The sequence below is a fragment of the Serinus canaria genome, chromosome 21 (assembly GCF_022539315.1).
Source record: "Serinus canaria isolate serCan28SL12 chromosome 21, serCan2020, whole genome shotgun sequence".
Taxonomy (NCBI): Eukaryota; Metazoa; Chordata; class Aves; order Passeriformes; family Fringillidae; genus Serinus; species Serinus canaria.
In genome coordinates, this window is record NC_066334.1 from 2,661,873 (window position 1) to 2,682,881 (window position 21,009).

The 21,009-nt window shown below is 41.3% G+C and overlaps 1 protein-coding gene across 6 annotated transcripts in view; it reads right to left on the reverse strand.

The window, feature by feature from the left end:
* The window catches only part of MTOR (mechanistic target of rapamycin kinase), a 69,919-nt gene that overhangs the window by 18,153 nt on the left and 30,757 nt on the right, over nucleotides 1-21,009 (reverse strand). For all 6 annotated transcript variants that reach the window (XM_009095633.4, XM_050982574.1, XM_018920469.3 and 3 more), the window contains 7 exons: nucleotides 11,563-11,638; nucleotides 9,559-9,698; nucleotides 7,040-7,140; nucleotides 5,696-5,811; nucleotides 4,281-4,358; nucleotides 3,183-3,290; nucleotides 583-708 (listed from right to left, as the gene is read on the reverse strand). In XM_009095633.4, coding sequence (XP_009093881.1) covers nucleotides 583-708; nucleotides 3,183-3,290; nucleotides 4,281-4,358; nucleotides 5,696-5,811; nucleotides 7,040-7,140; nucleotides 9,559-9,698; nucleotides 11,563-11,638 — 745 coding nt within the window. The remainder of the gene's footprint in view (nucleotides 1-582; nucleotides 709-3,182; nucleotides 3,291-4,280; nucleotides 4,359-5,695; nucleotides 5,812-7,039; nucleotides 7,141-9,558; nucleotides 9,699-11,562; nucleotides 11,639-21,009) is intronic.

Here is a 21,009-nt window from a genome sequence, read left to right on the forward strand (position 1 = left end):
ACAAAAAGCAGGTTAAAACATAATTGTTTACAGCTCATATTGCTTCAGAATTGTCCAACACTAAAAAAGTACATCTGACCCTCGAGCCACAACACAGACACAGCAGACCCCTGGACTCATAGAATACCACATGATAAACCACATGTCTTCCTTTGGATCAGGGCATTAGATTCTCATTTCAGAAGCCAGTAGAAAGTGTAAAGTCTCTGTTTCAAGTATTTGGTGATAAATTTTGTGATGAATGTGAAAATAGGACTGTTATGTTCAACAGTAACATCACATTCTAGATTTGACTCTCTGCTCTATTATTAATAATCTCCAGGAGTGCATAAAAACTTCCAGTTACAGCATGCAATGAAAAACTGGTCCAGGTATAATATAAATCCCATAAAAATAACCTTGGCTACAAGCATGAACTTTATGCTGGTTAGGATTTTAGCATTTCAACAATTTCTGACTAATTTCTTCCTCAGAGGAGAGCCCATCCCACTTGGGCAATGAAAGCATTTAGGATTGCTAAAGGCTGAAGCAGCACAATCATCCCAAAACCTGCTGAAGAGGACAGAGCCTGACAATGCTCACCAGCCTCCCACTCTTGCCACACAAGCTGGCATACTTGAGCCAAGTTCTCATGTCCTCATGAGGATTCACAACAAGAGATCGGACCATCAATATTCTCTGCCAGTCTTCCACGATTCGCTGACAGCCCTGAGAGGAAAAAAGAGAACTTGTTAGTGTTTGGTCTCCAGAGTACTGCAGAGAACCTTGATTCAGAATCTGAAGGGATTTCCTTCAAGATAGAGACTTCTATACGTGCCCATAATTCACAGCAGACTGACATGAGAAACTGTCTATTGTGGCATTCACATTCCCTGAACGTGATTCCTTTGCCCAGGGTTTTTCTCCTGGGAAGCTGAAAGGCAGGGAGAGAGGCCTCAGAGAAAAGGAAAACAATTCTGATCTCATTTGCTTTTCCTGCGTTGTGCTCACATGTGGAATGTGTTTGGAGATTGTTCACCCACAGGTGATTGTTCCATTGCATTCTGCTGGGAGTTGTTTTCACTCTTTGGCCAACCAGGGCCAGGCTGTGTCAGGGCTCTGGAAAGAGTCAGGAGTTTTTATTGTTATCTTTTTAGCATTGAGTAAGTATCCTTTCTGTATTCTTTAGTATAGTATAGCATTCTTTAATATATCATAGTAGAATAAAGTAATAAATCAGCCTTCTGAGAACATGGAGTCAGGTGCATCATTCTTCCCTGCCACAGGGCTTGCTGTGAATTTACAACTGTCTCTTTCTTTAACACTGCAGGGTGTGAAGAAGGTTCAGTCCCTGACTCTCACCATCTGCAGGCAGCTCAGTGCTTGCAGTCTAATGATATCCTCTAATGGAAAGAGGAGAAAAGCTCCTAAAGCTGAAACACATCCAAGAATCAGAAAAACTCTTCATACAATTCCAAAGTGAGTCCAAGTGCCTTCCAAAGTGCCTTCTCCACCTATTTTTGGTTTAAATCTCAACATGGAGATGGTAGAAAACCAAATGGTTGCGAAGATATTTTTGTCACTGCACTTTTTCTTTGCCTTGCATGTATTCCTTTTGGAGGCTGGCACCTCTAAACTGGTTTTCTGCCAGAAACTGCAGCTCCAACAGCTGTGCTGCTTGTGCAAGCATTTTCTGGTTCTTGTCTGTCTGATGGGAGAGGCACTGTCAGAGCAGGATGAGTCTGTATTTCAAACATCCAAGGATACTGCAGAGAAGTAGAATTGTGGAAGGGACTGTAACAACTAAATTCAAGGTGCTTGATATAGTGGCCAAGTACAGGGTAACAGTGATGCTCCAAAGTTTCTATTCAGCCAGGAACAACTTGATTTTGAGGTAAACAAAAGATTTTCCAATGACAGCAAGGACCTTAGCACCAAAGAAGTTATTCTTTCCTTTTTTCTTTTCTCCCAAGTTGAGGACTGGGAAGTTAAGCAAAGCCTGTTCTGTAACACCAAATAAACTTCTTTGAATAGGCATTTAAAAACCATTAAAAAACACCTATAAAACATTCAAGAACTGCTTGTACTGCTTTCAGGACTATAAAAAGCTGTATTCAGACATTACACTCTCTGCCACTTCGGTTTCTCTACCCCAGTGGAATGGTCCTGAGCTTTTCCAGACAGGAATGCAGATGGGAGACTAAAAGCTTTGTCACAGTTTCATAAAACAGCTAAAAAATACACAGCAGGCTTTCATAAGGTGGCAGATTATAGCACTGCCAGTGAAGGACTCTGCACAGGGCTAAGTTCTTCCTTTAGGCAGCATTTCACCTTAGCTATGCCCTCTTTTCCTTTTACCCCCTTCTCTTGCAGGAATCACCCACCTCTATTTAAACAGTGTTCTTGGATGTGTTACTGCATCTGAGGATATTCACTTTCACTGCAGGGATGCCTCTTGAAAGGAAATAGTGTCAAATATTTGTCTGATTTAAATTTTCAGAGGTACTTTGGATTTTTGATGTTTAGAAATGCACAAAGAAAGGCACAAACTTCTCTTTCAATACTGGAAAATCAACATTGCTAAAGATCTCTGCTGAAAGGTCAAGGGTAATCATAGCATCATTGAGGTTGGAAAAGACCTTTATGACTATCAAGTCCAACCATAAACCTAACACTGCCAATTCCACCACTAAGTCATGTCCCTAAATGTTACCAATCAGCTGGAAATGTTCTTGTAAGAGGTCCAAAAGGAACAGGATAATCTTTTATTTTACAAGCATGTGAATTCTCTGACCAGTTTCCCAACATTTGGAGAGAATTCACTTCTTAAAATCCAGCCAGCCAGGTAAAAAGTTCAAACTAGCTTGATCTAAACCAGTATTTCCAGATTTAATCCAATATTGAGATTACAGCCTTGGGGATGTTACTAGTGTCTCTTCTGCACACATCTATTTCAAGGCTTAGTTCACCCTTTTAAAGTGTCATATGAGCTGAGACCTCAGGAACATTAACCTGAAAAAAAAAAAAAGCCCAACTGAAAACCCCAGGAAATCAGGATAAGCACAAAGGAGATGAGCACACAGCCATGTGAGCATGGATGGAAAGAGACATGGAAAGATCTGCTGAGCCACCACAGTGACTCAGAAGGAAGCTGTTGATGCCAGCCCATCAGCATCTCCATCCTTGACCTCCCAGGGATGTACCTGCAGCCTTTCCCACCAGATCTGGCGGATGATCTCACGGCGCTCTGGGACAAGTTTGTACTGGATAACCTCTTCCAGCTCTGACAGCATCTGGCAGGACACCATAGCCTGAAGGAAAAAAATCACATTCCATCCCAATCACTACAGAACAAATCTATAATTAAGGAGCAGTATTTTGGCATCAAAATCTGAAGTACATAGGCTGCCCAACACATAAAGAACCAACTGCTAGATACTGGTACCTAGATGACCTGCTGATTCAAACTCCAACTAAATGTCAATTCTTCTTGACATTCCTAAGGGTCAATCCTTATTTCTTTTGAGGGGGTGGACCTCACTTCACTCATTTTAGTTTGTCCCAAAGCTGCTCCTGCAAAGCTGTATATTTTATCTGACAAAAGCCATTTAACTTGTGGGCCTACATAGGTCTTATGTTGGAGACAAGCACTACTCTCAAGTTTTATCTAACTTTTAGAGATAGTCTGAAGCAGCAATGAAGGAAGGGAATGAAGGCTGTCTCGTGTTTTATGTGTTTGAAATGGCCCCTGAGGTATTGAAGTCTCTTTTTTCCCAGCCCTGTGACCGAAGAAGTAGAGATTCCTTGGCTCTGCTTTTCAAGGTTGTTTATTTTCTCTTATCTGTTCCATTCCTTCTCTGACCTGCTGAGATCTGTCCAGCAGGTCAGGCTGTGGCACACTGACCACCCTTGGTAATTTCCCAATACCTATCACCTCTGTTAGACAGTCTGTCTCTGCTCTAAACCAATCCACAAGTGTCACCATCACAGCAGAAGATGGAGGACAAGAAGAAGAAGGAGAAAGAACATGCCCAGATTCCTCCATCTTGCCTCTTGAACCCCCATTCTAAATCCCCAAAATTCTACATTTTCACCCTGTGCCAAATTCCCTGTCATCCTACCCAAACCCTTGTGGCTTGTAACTCCTCACACAAAGCTGGGAATTGTTTCCATGGGCTAAAATCAAAGGCACAGGTGTGTTTGACTCTGTGCCAAGGTCCCTGAGCCCCTGCCAGGGTCTCCAGTCCTCCAGGGCAGCCAGAGGGATGTCCTGGGTCCTGACAGCTGAGAGCTACACTTACCCCATAGGCTCTGCTGTAGCTCTCTCCTGCCATGGCAGTCAGCTCAGCATCCAGCAGGTCTCTGGCTTTGTCAATGCACTGAAATAGAAGAAGATATTGGGGCAAAGGCAGTGTGCTTTATCTAGAGTCAACTGCTGAAGCTGCTGTTCAGCTGTTCCATCTCATGAACAAAGCTGGCATTGTTCTCACTTTGCTCTCTCTGGGAAAGGATCCTATAAATAGAAAGATTTGACAGGAAAGCAGTGGCCAGGGCATATATAAGGGAAGTCAAGGGACCTTCATTCATCACCTGCACAGTTTGAAATCTGTCTTCCTAGAAAATCAAAGTTTGCAGTATTTCTAATCCTACTGTGACTGTAGAGATCATCATTAACATTTGTAGAAGAAAGGTTCACATTTTAGTGCAAAAGAGTTTCAAGCCTGAAGAAATGTCTCTTGACACCACACAATGAAGGAAAATAGCTTGCACTGTTTTACATAACCCAACAGGATTTTATGAATTTTACAGGACAGCAAATTTCATTTCTCATCCTCAAACTAAGACAGGCTCTTCAAGCATGAAATAAATCCTGCTCTAGTTCTAGTCATTATATAATCTCTCACCTATAGCTTTTCCTGTTCAAAATGTTAAAGGTTAATCACAAACTTTACCTTTTTGAATGCCTGGTTAATTTTACTGTGCACATCATCCAAAAATCTATTTATGGGTTTTGACAGCACAGATTGAATTACTCCTTTATCTAAGCTGGCAAGCCAGCACAGAATTTTTAGAAATGGGACTTGAGCTTCCTTGGAAAGTAAACAACACATTTCACATCTACAGAGTCACTCTGCAAAACTCCTCTGTGACAACAAACAAGCATTACAAATAATCATTACAAATACAAATTACAAGGTCTCTTTAATAGACTCATTCCTTGCCTTGGTACCTCAATTTAAGATTTGAGATTTATCAGTGCTACCAGAAAAATTAAGATTATTGTACATGATATATGTTAGCACTTCACTGAAAAAGCTGTGAGAGACAGAAGTGCATAACAAATCCATTAGGAATCTTACAGGTGTCTCAGGCATTCCTGGAAATTTACAATCAATGCCTTTAGAACAGAACCTCTGCTGAGATAATCCTTGTGCCCTGCCTGTCTAGAAAAGAGGCACAGAAGTAAAAGAAGCCAAAAAATGACAGAGGCATTCTAATGTTCTCCAGCACTGGACCACTACTATCTGTCAATACATCCACTGCTATGTTTCTGGAAATATCTATCACCCAGGCCTAATATATCCATGGAAAACACATTATTGTGCAATTCATAGGTTACAGCCAACTGCTTTACTACAGCCTGTTTTTCCATGACACTCTGTAGCCTAGAACATCTGAAACCAAATTTTGGGGTACCAACAAGGAGGATAATTACTTGCTGAGCCAGTGAGAAAAGGTCCTGATGCAGTGCCAGCACAGCCCTGTAGAAAGCACCATCATGGGTGTCCCTGGGGATCATGCAGGTGTATTCCTCCATGCTGTCCCACTGACCTGCAGAGACACAGAGACCCTGAGAAACACAACAGCCTTCCCTGCAGTGTGGGAACACAACAGCAGTGCTTAGACATCAGTGCCTAGGCCTGAGTGCTGGGTGGGACTTTTGCATTTGAGTCAGCTCTCCAACAGCCTGTCTTTGGTGGGACACTGTTATATACATAAACATTCACACAGCTACAGACAAGAAAAACATAGGCATTTTTCTTCTAGACAAATTGTGATCCTTGTGGAAAAGGTTCTTTCATTCTTTGTGATGAAACAATTAAAGTTCTGACATTTCCAGAACATCTGAATGAATGAATGCCCTACAAAGCAAAAGATGAATTTTTCTCAGCAAAGGATGGCAGAGAGCAAGTGATCCATCAGCCTCTCCAGTAAATATCTTGCTAACAACACAAATGGACATTTGGACCACTATAGATTTATTCACTTCAGATTGTCTACTCTGCAGACACAACCTCTAAAATGTTCAGCAGATACTGTTCTTGTTCTAAATAAGAGTCTGCCACAAATCTGAAAAAGTCTTTTAACTTCCAGCCTGAGCTCTGGTCAGTGTAAAGCCAAGCAAAAAAAGCATTTAAGCAACCAATCATCTGCTCAGACCACTCTGTTACTGGAGACCACAATGGCAGACTTAATGTAAATGCAGGTTTTCCAAAGGACTTCAATATGGAATGACACTTGTCACATTCATATTTTCTGAAAAATCCCTCTGCCCAGGATTTTTCTCCTGGGAAGCTGAGAAGCCTCAAAAAAAAAGGAAAACAATAAATATCTCATTGCTTCTCCTGTGTTTTACTCCTTTGGAATGTGTTTGGAGATTGTTTCATTGGTTTCTGCTGTGAATTGTTTTGACTCTTTGGCCAATCAGGTTCAGGCTGTGTCAGGACCCTGGAGAAAGAGTCAGGAGTTTTCATTATTATCCTTTTAGCCTTCTGTAAGTGTTCTTTCTGTATTCTTTAGTATAGTATAGCATAGCATCCTGTAATATAACATAGTATGTTAAAATAATAAATCAGCCTTGAGAGAACATGGAGTCAGATTCATCATTGCTTCCTGCCACGAGGGTCCCCACAAATACAACAGACACTTCATTTCCCAGTGTAAACAATGTGGTTACTTGATGTTGCTGTTTCCTGTATTCTGCAGTTCTGAAGTAAGTTAAAACTATCTGTGTTGCACCTCACGGGCTGTTGCAGGCCAGCACAGGAGGATACATTACCCAGGCCCCAAGCAGCAGCAGCAGCCATCCTGGCCATCTTAGCTTGAGTCTCATCATTCACCTGGGTCCACTTTTCACAGCACTGCTGGTGGAGTTGCCCCCTAAGAAGAATCCACAATTTCTGATCAGCAAAAAGCCTCTTCCAAGAATTCTGCCTCATTAAACAATGCCCACTTCCCTGATAAGACAACAACCAGCCCAACTGTTCTTTTTATGCTTTATATTTGACTCCTCTGGCCAACTCAACCATGCTAGTCTGATGGTTGAGTTGGCCAGAGGTCTATGGCAAATATCCCATCATCAGAAAATCATTTTAAGATACACTATGTTTTGAAAATACACATCCAAAGAGAACTTTGCATGTGCTCCTCAGTGACTGTTAATGCCTACTTTAAAATTGGACTGATAATGCCAGTTTATAAATACAGAAAAAAAATTCTCAAGAAAACAAACAAACCACCACCAAAAAAAGGATGATTAAAATTTCTCCAAGTGTCAATAGAAGAAACATATGATCTGGATAGCTTGGGCATGGTTCCTACTAGCAAACATTTTGAATTAACAAATCAAGTCTGAAGCCAAAGACTGAAGAATGAATGTTGCTGTAACCTCATATGAAGACTTGTCATGGCAGGATCTCAGAGGGCATCTGAGTCTTTCATCTCCAGTGGAGAGGAAGCATCAGGATTTTTTATATTATTTCTTTCAAATCAACTGTGAATGCTGCACTAATAGAAGCAATCACCCTGGGTGTTGCAGTTCCAGGATTTCTCAGGCTGGATACTCTGTAGCAGTGAAACAGCTGCCAACAGTGAGGGAGAACAACTTGCTTTCCCTGGTGTTATCCTCTCCCCTCCCAAAAAGGAAGATGAGTTAGTCAAACAGAACCAATGGGCTGCCACAGGCAAGAGAGTAATTCTGACAGCTTAATGGCCCAGGAGGGAAAAAAACCCCAAAGCAAATGTAAAGCCAAGCCAAACCTAGCAACAGCAGTAAATCAGGACCTCATAGATGCTGATAAACACGATGGGTCCTACAGGAATAACTGTCTGAGGAGACAAATGGCTGGGAATGTTTTGGCTGTACTCTAAAAATACCACAGCAGAGTATTGAAATAGTGATGCTGCACAACATCATTCTAGATTCTCTGCCTTACCCTGTGGAGCAGACTCCAGCAGCTCAGTCAGTCAAGCTGAACACTGCTGAAGAGTATCAGCAGCCAAGCTATGGAATCCTCAGGCTCAGGATGACATCTCTAGAGTCAGCTGCAGGGCAGCAGACAGCACTTTGCAAAAGCATTTCTGAATTGTAAAAACACCTGCACAGAGTTGGAGCCCAGTCCCACAGGAGAACCTGGAGACTCTGATTGCTCTCATCACTACAGACTATCAATATATTCATCACTACAGACTATCAATATATTCAATAGCTCCAACAGAAGAAAACTGCCCTTTTGTTGTTCCACAGATTTGTTGCTGAGACATGAATAAGTAGGAGGTTCAGAAAGGACACTTAACACAAATACACATCCTGCAGGGGGAAAAAATTCTTCAAATCTGGTGAGAACAGCCTGCTTGTAATAAAAGCTGACTGAGGAATGCCCAGTAAGAGGACCTATTTTCTCTACTGGAAAAGCTGCACTCTATATGTCTCACCCTTGTTTAGAAACAAAAAGAGCAGAAAAATGCTGCCAGAATTAAGTTTCTCAAGCAGTTCTGTTCCTAGCAGTAAAATGACTTTAGTGAAGAGGAATCTCCTCACTGTGGTGCCATCCCCTGGGTTCATGTCAGGACCCATCAGGAGAGAGCTTGTCACAGGCAAAGTTCAGTAGAAAGGCGGGACCTGGAGGAACCCACACCTGCCCCTGGCTAGAACTGCACGCCACAGTGAGCAGGGTGCCTTCTCCAATTATCTTCTTTTCATTAAATAGCCAGAAAAAACAGAAGCCCCCAGTTAAATGGCAAGCTGTAAGTCACCAGCAGCTCTCCCTGTCACAAACACTGACTGGAATCAGTTTTGTGTTGACAACAGATGTTTGACACAAATACTGAATGTCTACAAAGACAAGGCTTAAGAAATGCTGAAAAAGACTAGGAAGGAAAACCTCATCCTTCTACAAGGCATGGGTCTGACACTGAATAACCACAGAAATCTCTCATGTTTTAATCTGAGTTTAAAAAGGAGGGTCACAATGAGCTCCTTTTATGACTCTTTCTGACAAGTTCTGCTCAGTTAATGTTTCCTCTATCTACAATGTCTTTCTCTGTTATAAATGGGGTTGACCTGATTATAAGATTGCAGATTCTCTTTCAGAGAGACCTTGACTCACCAGCTGGCCAGTCCCAAAAGGCTTAGAGATGTCATTACCAATTCTGACTTCAATGCACAAAGTGAGATGATCTGGTGATACTCCAAGTAAGTGGGAATAAATAGGAATTCAGGCAAAAAAATTGCACCTGAATGACAGCATACAGAGAACACAAAGACACCATTTTCCTCAGTCTTCATTCCCCTCTTACCATTCACCAAGGGCTTCCAAGCAACGCATGCGTCCCAGCATCAGCTCAGGATCATCCTTGTTTGTGTCCATCTTCTTGTCATAGGCCACCAGAGCATCTTCCCATTCATGAAGCTTTTCATACCAGGTAGCTTGAATTTCCTAAGGGAAGGGAAAAAAAAGTAAAAATAAACAGCAGGGTTAATGTTGATCATTCTATGTTAACTGCCACAGCTTTTCCTAGGAAATACTGTGTCTGTGCTGGTCATTCACCCTTTTATCATTCTAAATAACCTCATGGACTTCTGTGACACAGAGAAGAGTCTTGAGCTAGTGTGAAAACTGGAATCCTGGCACTGCTCCACCTGCCCAGAAATGCACTCAGGTTTACCAGAGGGATTAATCCAACATCACCCCCTTACTCAGTGCCACTGAAACACCAGATCAGCAGCTGGTGCTTTTCTTTTCGGAGAGGCAGAGTGAGTGGAACAGGAGAAAGGGTAAATCTGTAACATATTCCACTTCCCATTGTTGCACATACCTGCATTCAAACAAGTAGAACAGCCTTGTGTTCAGGAATGGAATGACTAACTAGAAAAAAAGGCCAAACTTTGCATCTGGCTACTGCTAGGCAATAACTCAACACAGCAGGCAGTATGAAGTAGGGGCCCAAGCACACCCTTCACAAGGGAAGGCAATGGTTTGTAGCAAAGCCATTAAAAGTTAGCCAAATATCACCTAAACCCTTTTCTTCAGTCTTTCTTTCTAGATTTTGTTTCTCATTTTTAAGAAATAAAATGCCTCAATATATTTCCATGCTTTTCTCTGCCAGTGTTTTTCTGCTCAGTCTTTGGCAGCTCATGTCTTGACACAGGCTGCAGAGCAGATTATTTTCCCAGACCTGTGGGCAGGGTCACTATAAACCATAATTTGCATGCCAGGTCTTCCACTTAGCCCTTCAACTTCTCAGCTAAGTCATATTTCAATTAAGTCCCTGAAAGTAGAGCTCACAGCTCCTCTTAATTTCTTTTCGTTTAATTTCAATTCTGGCAAGCTCTGTGCTTTGAACTACATTTACTGCTAGACTATATTGCTGCTAAAGAGTGAAGTCAGAATTAGGTAATGCAGAACTTTGCTCAATCCACCCAAGGAATTACAGGAAGCTGCAAAGATGTTTTGAAGTCTGTACTTCTCCCAGAAAGGACTTATTTTCCAGTCTAGGTCAAAACCACACATAATCCTACACTAAAGGATGGCCACCATTTTGTGCTTATACCTGGTTCCCACTCTCTAGTGGTTACTGCTTAGAGAGGCTGATCTACTGTGCTTCCAGGGCTGCCTTTCTTTTCCTAATTATCCTAAAACTCTGCAACAATTACCACTGCAAAATCATCTTTTTTACCAGTAGAACTATCAGGAGAGCATAGGTGGTTTGGTCTTTGAACACAAATTAAATGACTCATAAAATGAGAAGAAATAATAAGAGATACATCATTCTGAGGAAAACACACAACAAATACATAATGGGGTTATTTGATTTTGGTGAGCAACCTAAACTATAAAGAACTGGTTAATTTGCTATGCTAAATAATACCTGTGAGCACTTTTGAGATAGACTAGAGGTTAACTTCCATTAAATCCTTATCTTGAGGGTGTTGATGCAGTTTCTCAAATGCTTTAAGCTTAGAACAAGAACTCCCTCCCTCCCTTCCCAGCCTATCCTAAATTAAAGGATTTATGTCATCAAGTTGCTGGTTGCTCACAGCTGCATTTAGTACCAACAGCAGCTGCAAAATTCTCCTCCAAATCAGCTTCTTGCAGCCCTCCCTCTACCCAGCCTTTGCTGCAAAGTGCCCACTGAACATCCCTGCAAGCAGTAAGGCCTTTCTCTATGAACAATGAAATATTATAAGCAGGGACAGAACCTGGATGTGATTGAGAAAACACAGCACCACCCACCAAAAACCAAGTACAGAAACCATAAAAAGATAAGACATGAAGAAGTGGATTATCCAGCAGGACTCACCAGCTCCCCAAAGTGCTTCATGGCATACTCCAGCACACCAGCAGCTGCTTCTGGCTGTTGGAGTTTATTGTTAATGCTGGCAAGGGAGGAAAAGAAAGATGATTTAACACAACTGGCATATTAGAGCTTGGTAGAAGCTTCCACTTGATAACACCAAGGTCTATCATTTGGAATCACCAATGGAACACTCTTTTTGTTTAGACTTCCACACGAACAATTAAACTACATAAGGCACACAATGACCATTTGTTTTCAAAACAAGAGGTGCACACACTCTCTGCACACAGTCTGAAGACTTGTTACACAAAATAGAGATGGTATATATATGATTATCAATTCTATGTAACAGCCTGCATAGGGAGAAGAAGAGCTGCCAATAATTTTAAAGGCATGATTTTTCAAACAGCTGTACTAAAGTGTTTTACACTACTAACTTTTTTCCTCCCCATTCTCTTAAACAGACTACCAACTCCTCAAAAAGTCAAAGCAGAGAATTTAATGATGCAGGAAACAGTCTATATCATTAAAACAGCTGACAAATGTCACCAGGAAATTACATAAGAAGTGTGCAACCCTCATCGCAGTTTCACATTTTGTACAAAGCCTCTGCATGGGTACTAGCCAGCACTGGCACTTTTCTTTGGCTGGTTTTCAAGAACATGCCAGAAACTGCTCCATCACAACCAATCCTCAGTCTGCACCAGGGAAGCAGTAGTGTTGCAAGGCCTGCTGAATTTTATGAAGCACAAGCAAATAGGCCATTCCTGAACCTGATTCTCTAGTTCATGATGTACAGCTAATCTCTGAAATCATCTCTATTTCACATTTGTCTTCTTATCTACTATCAGAAATGGGGTACTCAGTGAGTAGCACTACTCCTAAACCCCAATTTAATGAGGAAATTAACTTTTTATTAAGCTTCTGCTATTTCATAAAGCTTGGTTATGAACAGCTCTGGTTCATTGCCTTCCTCTTTCCCTACTGACCCTGGAAAACCAGAAGAGAAATTGCTCAAAGCAATATCACAACACCTGAGCACCTACAACACATCCTGCAGCCCAACACTAACATCAGTTCATGTCTGGAATGGTGTGGGGGTCCCAGCTGTGGGGGTCCCAGCTGTGGGTGTCTCTGGCTCTGGACTGAAGGCACTCAGACAGCAGTTCATGCTCACACTCAGGTGTTTATTATTCCTTATCAGTCAAACAGTCTCACTGCTGGGAGTTCAGCAGCTTTTCATTACAAGGCACAAAATGCCCAACAATCTCTTGGTCCAAGGGCTTGTGAGACTGAACTGTCCAATGAAGAGCTGACACCTGGATTATTTTCCCTTTTAACCCCAGAACTGATCCCACAGAGCTACAATACAGACTTTTCTGCCCAATTCCAAAATGCCACCCAAACCCATGGAGAAGGAGGAAGAAGCAGCATGAAGAAGAAACCCAGGACAGCACCCTGTGCCCTCCATCTTGCTGCCACCCACAACATCCTAAAAACCCCAAATCCTCAATTTCTCACCCAGTGACACACCTGCACTGCTCTCTAGAATCTATTGCACACTTTTGTGGGTTCCAGTCTCTCCTGAAGTCTGGGAAACTTTCTCCATGGATGAGGGTCAGAGTCAGTGCTGCCCTGGGGGTCAGGGCACCCCAGAGCAGACACAGAAATATTCCTGTGCCCTGGGTTTGCACAGAATGGAAAGGGCATAATTAACAAAACAAAACATGGTAACAGAGAGCAGTGCAAAGAGACTTTAATGGTCTTTGAATAGGACCACAGGCACAGGCAGCTCTCAGAAATTCTCTTTCTTGCTTGCCATCATCAGAATGGCTCCATGACTTCCCCTTAGAAGAGGGCAGGGGATGAGTAAAGAGAAGCAAATCTAAAGTATTGAAGGGAGTAATACACAGACAAAAAAAGGGGAAATTTTTCAAATGAGTGCTGCATTTCTTCTGTCTCTGGAGGCCTCCTTTGCTGACAAGTAAAGAATCAAGCTCCCAGACATACTCTGGATACCTGTGAAGGTTAAGTAGAATACTCCTGGATATTGGGCCTTTGGATTGTTGAACTAAAATCAGATTTAGCCATCCTCACAGTTTAAGATGACTGGCACCAACAAGAGGAAGCACTTAAAACAGCCCCATGTCATTTTTTTTAACAAAGTAGTCAAAGACCACACTAAACCCAGCTAGTTTCCCAGGGAAAGCTTGGCAGGAGCCTCATGTGATAAATGGCTGTCACATTTCATGAGCTGATGACTTAAAGAGCCATTGCAGACACATTCCAGCATGTCAGACAGTTAATTACTTCCAAGTTATCCTTCTTGACAACACTTCCTGACAAAACTGACCATTTTCTTTTATTATCTGACAATTAGCAATGCTCCTCTGCCTCTTCCTGGTGCACTCATTTACTTCTTTTGTTTCTTACTTTCTTAGCTGTCCAAAGCAGAATTGACTGTCTCAAATCTATTTATGGTTAGGTTTAAGCAAAGGGAAGGAAAAGATGGGGTGGGAAAAGAGAGAGATTCACAAGAATTCACAGCAGTAGTTGTCAATAATCACAAATTACTCTCCTGTAACAAATTATCTACAACACAACGAGCAGTGACAGGTAATTTTGTGGACTAGGATAAGCCTCTGTGAAAAATGGGTATTTTAGAATTGGCTTTTTGCAAATATTCAAATGAATATTATATGTGTTATGTTAGAAAGTTATGCTGTGTTAATTCTCTGAAGTAGTGTGTTAAATATAGTTTTAGGTTGTAACATAATGTTAAAACAGAAACTGTGCTATGTAGGATACTTTTTAAAGAAAGGACTCACACCAGACAGCAGCCACAGGACATCTAAATCATTCAGAGAAAGAGAATTTATTGCCCCATTATCAGAAGAAAGGAACTTCTTCCTGCCTCACTCAGCCCTGCAGACGCCGTCAGGATTCAGAGGAAGGAGCTGACACTGCCCAGACAGAATCCTGTGTGTGAATGGAATTGATGCACCATGGATGAGGTGTGTGAATATGCAACAGGCTGTTGTTTTAAGGGTTAATCCTCTGTTAATGTGGGGCCTTTTTTGGGCTCATTTTGCCCAGAAAGAGGTACCTGGACTGTCTGTAACTCTTGCTTCTATTGTCTCGTATCATCCTAATCCCAACTGTCCAAATTATTATTACTTTATTTACATTATTATTTTTATAACTGTTTTATTACTACTAAACTTCCAAAATTTTAAAAATAAGTGATTGGCATTTTTCACAGCCTTTGACTGGGATCAGCCTCTCCCAGCAGCTGCTTCTCCCTGTGCTCAGGACCCTTCTGTGACAGCAGTAAATGTTGGGACTCCCTGCTCCTGTGGCATTCACATTCTCTGAAATAATCCCTTCACCCAGGATTTTTCTCCTGGGAAGCTGAGAAGCCTCAGAGAAAAGGAAAACAATTCTGATCTCATTTGCTTCTCCTGTGCTGTGCTCATGTGGAATGTGTTTGGGGATTGTTCACCCACAGGTGATTGTTCCATTGCATTCTGCTGGGAGTTGTTTTCACTCTTTGGCCAATTGGGGCCAAGCTCTGTCAGGACTCTGGAGAGAGTCACCAGTTTTCATTATTATCTTTTCAGCCTTCTGTCTGTATCCTTTCTGTATCCTTTAGTATAGTATAGTATTCTTTAATATAATATAGTATCATAAATTAATAAATCAGCCTTCAGAGAACATGGAGTCAGATCCATCACTCCTCCCTTCATCAGGGCACCCCCCAAACACAATATCCTCCCAGCCTATTTTGTTTGCACACTATTTTAACCTGGTACTTTCAAAACACCCATGAAGAAAATAGAACATTCTGTGCTTTCCTTCTCTTTCACCTTCCTTCCATGAAGGCACTGCCTCTGTCCCTGCAGACCTGAGGAGTCTGAGCTCAGACAGAATCTCCCTAAATGTTGTAACACTCTTAAAAGCACTACAGAGCTGTTTTCCAGCCACCATGCTGGAGACTGAACAGGAACAAAAACACTGCAGAAAAGCATCCAGGCATTCAGAAAAGGCCCTGAGGGCTAATATTGCAGCCAGGCAGAGTTGCCAGGGGTTTTTAGCCACAGTGTTGCTGCTGGAAATCAGGGCAGTTTACTGGATGAGAATCAAGGGGATGGATTTCTCCTTCTATCTGGAAAAAGATAATCACAAAATCTCTCTGGATGAAAGGAGAAGGTGGGAAAACATCTCTCAAGAAATGAGAGGCAATGCTGTTGGCTAGGCTGCTGGACAGTGACTGAAGTCTTTGTTTACTCACAGATGTCCTTGCAATTATTCCTAGAATAATGTTAAGTTTAATATAAAGGAAAAGCTCAGTTGTTCTCCACATCCACTGAGGGAGGAACATATTCATCAGTTCATTTTTGTTAAAAAGCTAGAAAAAACTCCACCACTATCTCCCTCATTGAAGGCTTGGCAGGAGGGTGTAAAAGAACATTTTTAGGGCATTTTAGAAATTTTTAGGTATAGGTTTGGTAGGTCACTGGTAATATCTGCCAGGAAACACCCAAGTATTCAGCTCTACTGCTTGCTATGGGCCAGCAGAGCCTTCAAGGAAAAGATTTTAAAGTTATGTGCTTTCAGTGCTAACATATTTACTAAAATATACTGAAGCTATTTCAAGACACAGCTGTCCCATGCTTGCAAGTGGGAGACCACAGAAATAAGAAGACTTCCTAAGTCATATCAACTTTAGACTTATATATACTTTGAACTAATGCACTAATTTCAGTGCTTAATGCCCAGCATTTCATTGTCACAATATATTCAATAAACAAAGTGATTAGCAAAACCAACAAAACAACAGAAGGCCCTTATACTTTCCCTCTAAATGAGCATAAATCAGTTGCAAAATTAATTCTTATCACTGAAGTTTGGTATGAGTTCAGCTCGTGTGGGCTCATTGCATAATTAATTATGCAGAACAATATAATTTAAATTTCCCCCCTGTTTATTAAACAGTGTCTGTACTGGAGTCAGAATCCTGTCCAACCCTGACCTATTTGGAGCACTTGATCTTGATGAGTGGGATATTAAAATGTAAACCAGCCTTCTGATGAAAAACATTTTCCAACTGCTATGTCAGTCTGTCCCTATAAAAAAGTGACTACCCTTGACAAACTTCCTAATATAAAAATCTTGGTCAAAAATTTTAAATCTTCAAATTTTATTAGTAGTGAAAAGCTACATAAACCTACTGCTTGATTATTAAGATATCAAAACTGTAGGTTTTGATACAGGTTTTTTTATACTGAGCTAGCATTATGAAAAAGAACAATGCTTAAGAGAAATATACTCCTATTGCTTGTATATTTTAAACAGAAACCAGAAATTAACTGGGAATCAATAATTAACCTGCACTGGTGATTAACCAGAACCCAACCTGCCACACTCACCAGAGCACTGGTTGGGAAATCTTAAAATTGGAGAAATCTGAAACTGGCAAACCAAAATCACTACACCAACTGTACTGTGTTCAAAGGGAAGAGAACACAAATGATGGGCTTTTCTCCCCTACAAACCCAAGGCATAAATGTGTAATTTTTACTAGATATGTTCTCTTTTATAGTCCTGGGAGCTTTCCAGTCTTCCATTCTCATTGATATTGACAATATTCTCTGTCACTCAAAATATATTAAATTTTCAAGAACTTAGAAATAACCAGCCTTTCCTCATCTTCTCATAAAAATTAGAAGAAGAAACCCTTTATTTAAATAGAGCCTTTTCAAGCAGTCCCAAACTTATCCATGAGGGAGCACACACATTTCCTATTGCCAGAATACATCCCAAACAAAATAAAGAAACCTTATTTTTGCAATAAAGCAGCTTGTATGCAGAACCTAGACAAGTAGATAACATCTTATTTTTTCCAGTCTCCTCAAGTTTGCATAGAAAGATTCTCCAGAGGACAGATTTCACAGCCTCAGCCAAGCTTGTTTTTCCTTCTGAAGAAGTGCTGAGAGCTGATTCTAGGACTGGAAGGCACTGCTGCTTTGTGGAGGCTTGGGGGAACAGATAATCCCCTGGCAAAAGGAGTTGGCTTTGATGGCCATTTTCCCCAGTTCTATGATTTATTTGTCTTGAGGCATCCCCCAGTCCTTGACTCAAGAAATCTCAGAAAACCAATGCATGTCCATCAAGGCACTAAAAAGTATTACCATTCTGGGAGCAAATATGTTTGAGAAACTGATACCAGGAAAGAATTGTTTTCAATAAAGACTTGTGGTGATTGAGTGCTTCCAGGCCAGAGCAGCCCCTCTGGCTTCCACCACATTGCTGACAGGCATCAAAATTCCCAATCTTGATATAAATGCTTGCAAATCAAATAAAAACATTCATCAGGTTTGAAAGAAAAAATCAGTGAAAAATGTTGCAATAAATTTCTTAGCTAACCCTGCTGCTTGTATCACCTATTTTTTATTAGCCAGAAAGCAGAAGAAAAAATTGCTAAGTAGGATATTTAACCTACTAAATATCCTAAGAGGGATATTTAAAGAAAGGTGAAACACAGAGCCAGTCTTTGTGTATTGGTTATGCAAAGAGGGGATGCCTTAAGTAAAAAAGAAACCACAAATCACAAATCACAAAGCCCTTCTGGCTTCCAACAAGGAGACAGCACATTGCTGACAGGCATCAAAATTCCCAATCTTGATATAAATGCTTGCAAATCAAATAAAAACATTCATCAGGTTTGAAAGTAAAAATCGATGAAAAATGCTGCAATAAATTTCTTAGCTAACCCTGCTGCTTAGGCTGCAAAGGAATCACCTATTGTATCACCTATTTTTTATTAGCCAGAAAGCAGAAGAAAGAATTGCTAAGTAGGATATTTAACCTACTAAATTAAAGGTGAAACGCAGAGCCAGTCTTTGTGTATTGGTTATGCCTTAAATAAAAAAGAAACCACAAATCACAAAAGAAAGCAGGAAGTAGCAATGTTTTGTTTCTTATCTCTCTCCTGTCCCACCTGTCCCATATAATTTCAGAGATTTACAACACAATCCTGGTTTAAAGTAAACCACAAATGGTTTACTTTGACCATAAAGCTATAGTAGAGTAAATGTTGGAACATTTATGAGCATCTCCAAAGCCAAAGGGGAACAGTTTCACAGCTCCTGGGAGGGAAAAGCAGCATTTCAGAGCTCCAGCACAGTGTGGACTCCATCATGGGCCAGCTGAGAGCTGATGAAGCTTCTGCCACCTCAGCAAGCATCAGGAATTCCAGATTTAAGCATTTGCCAGATGCATATTAAGGGTTTGCAAGGAATGGCTACCAAATAAATAGCCACAGGGCACTGAGCTTCTCTTCTTGTCTCAGCTCTGCATACACCTGCCAGAACAGCTTCCCAGAGAAGGCAATCATTTAAACTCACCTCTCATTTAATCTGGCCCTCCAGGGACAGGAGAAAACTGGCTCTAATCAAGTAATAATGATATATTTGAATTTAGTAACATCAATCAACATTATAAACACATGGCACATACAAATTGAAACCATGATTAGCCTCAGTTCTCCCAACCACTTCAGAACTACATCAGGAACAGTCCAAAAGGATTTGTCTCGTGTTCTTGACTTTATGATCTTTTTTGTCTTTTTAGATATACCACAGTATTTCCACACACAAAATAGAATGGAGGAAAACTAGAGTGATGGATTCAGGCCAAATGATGCTCAATCTCTCCATCACTATTGGGGAAAGGAAAGAACAGGACCCACTCAGTAATCATGGAACTAAATTAAAGTCTCCCCAGCTATGCCCCAAACTTTACCTCTTTACAAAATGTACCAGGACCCTGAATTCAAATCCTAAGTAGAACAGTACAGAAGAGCAGAACAGCTTTTGTCAGCTCCCAGCCTGGCAATGACTGCCACCTGTAGCTACTGCTACCTCAGGAACCATATTCAGTTCTCCATGAAACTGGGACAGACCCATCTTTCAAATATTCATAAAGAAATCAAATTCCACTGAGGCTGATATCTCTGCCAAGGGATGGCTCTGCCCAAGTCTCTTTGAATGTTTTCTCTAAAATAATGACAGATGGGAAGATTTTGCTTTCCCATTCCTGCACAATATGTCTGTTGTCACCCTCTCACACAGATCAAAGTATCTTCTCTTAAAACAGGTAAATCAAAGGAACCTGGAAGAAAGATGGTTTGCATTTGGATATACAAATTGGAAGCTGAATCCAAAATAAAACCCTGGCTGTCTTATTTCCAATTAAATATTCCAGTTTAGAGAAGGGATCTGGAGGCCTTTTTGTGGTGTTTTGTAACATGTGTGTTCAATTGAATCTTGGATCCTTTCAAAATTTGCATAAAGAAGGAATGCAAGGACCTACAAGTGGCTCCCCTGTTCCACATCTGCCCAAGACAGGAGAGTTATGGTGAGTGGGAGCAGCAGCAGAATGGACTGAAGTCCTGTGTAACACAATGGGGGTGTTAGCAGGGTGGCCTTTTGGGGCAGAGAAGCAGAGTCTGGCCTATCCTATTTTCTGTTCCAACTTTGACAAAAACATGTTTCTCATCTCAGGAAGCCAGTGAAGAATTTGCCTCTGGGAATCACAGAAGCTCCAGCTGGAAGAGGGCTCAGACAGGATTAGAGGCAGAACAAAAAGGTCAGGCTTTCATCTGTGTGCAGTGGCACTTTCTGGTCTGAAGTATAAAAAGCAATTTTGCTATGGAAGGTTTCTGGAATGTCCATGACAAAAATTGACTGAAGCCTATGGTCTGCTCTGGAGGTACCCTCTGTGCTTTAAACAAATTGTACTTGCATATCTCTGGCACTATCTCAGCTCACCAATCCCACACACTGGCCTCACTAGCTGACACAACAGACTCAGCTGTTTTCTCTTGGGCACAGCACACAGGCAGGCAGTCACCCACAAGACAACTGCTTGTTTGGAGAGCTCTAATTCTGACCTCCTCATCAAGATTCCCTCTTCCTTCTCTGTGGAAAATTCAGGTTTACAAGACACCTGTATCCATATTCCACTCCTGCAGTGCTTGGATCACTTCATCTCCCAACATCTTCACACTCCTGGGGGTCTGTTTTGGAGCAGAGCTCTCAGCCAGCCCCAGTGAAAGTCAGAGGCAGCAACAAAGCATCAAGCAACAAGTGCATCACAGCTGAGGAGGGAGAGAAACTGCATCAACAAGCAATTGTGCTTTCCATTTCTTTAAAAGCAAATGTCAGGTCAGCAAGGCTTTCCTAATGGTTCCTAATCAAGCAGAAATCCTGCAGCCACTTTGGATCAGCAAAAGAAGCCAAGATGGGGCAGTGTGTGTCAGCTGGGTTTGTGCTAATGGCCTTTGTGAGAAGTGCAGAATTAGCTTCCTCTTGTTTCCTTGGACATCAAGAAGCTTTCACAGCGTTTATGCAAGGAGCAGATACATGAGGCATTCAATCCTTTACTTCA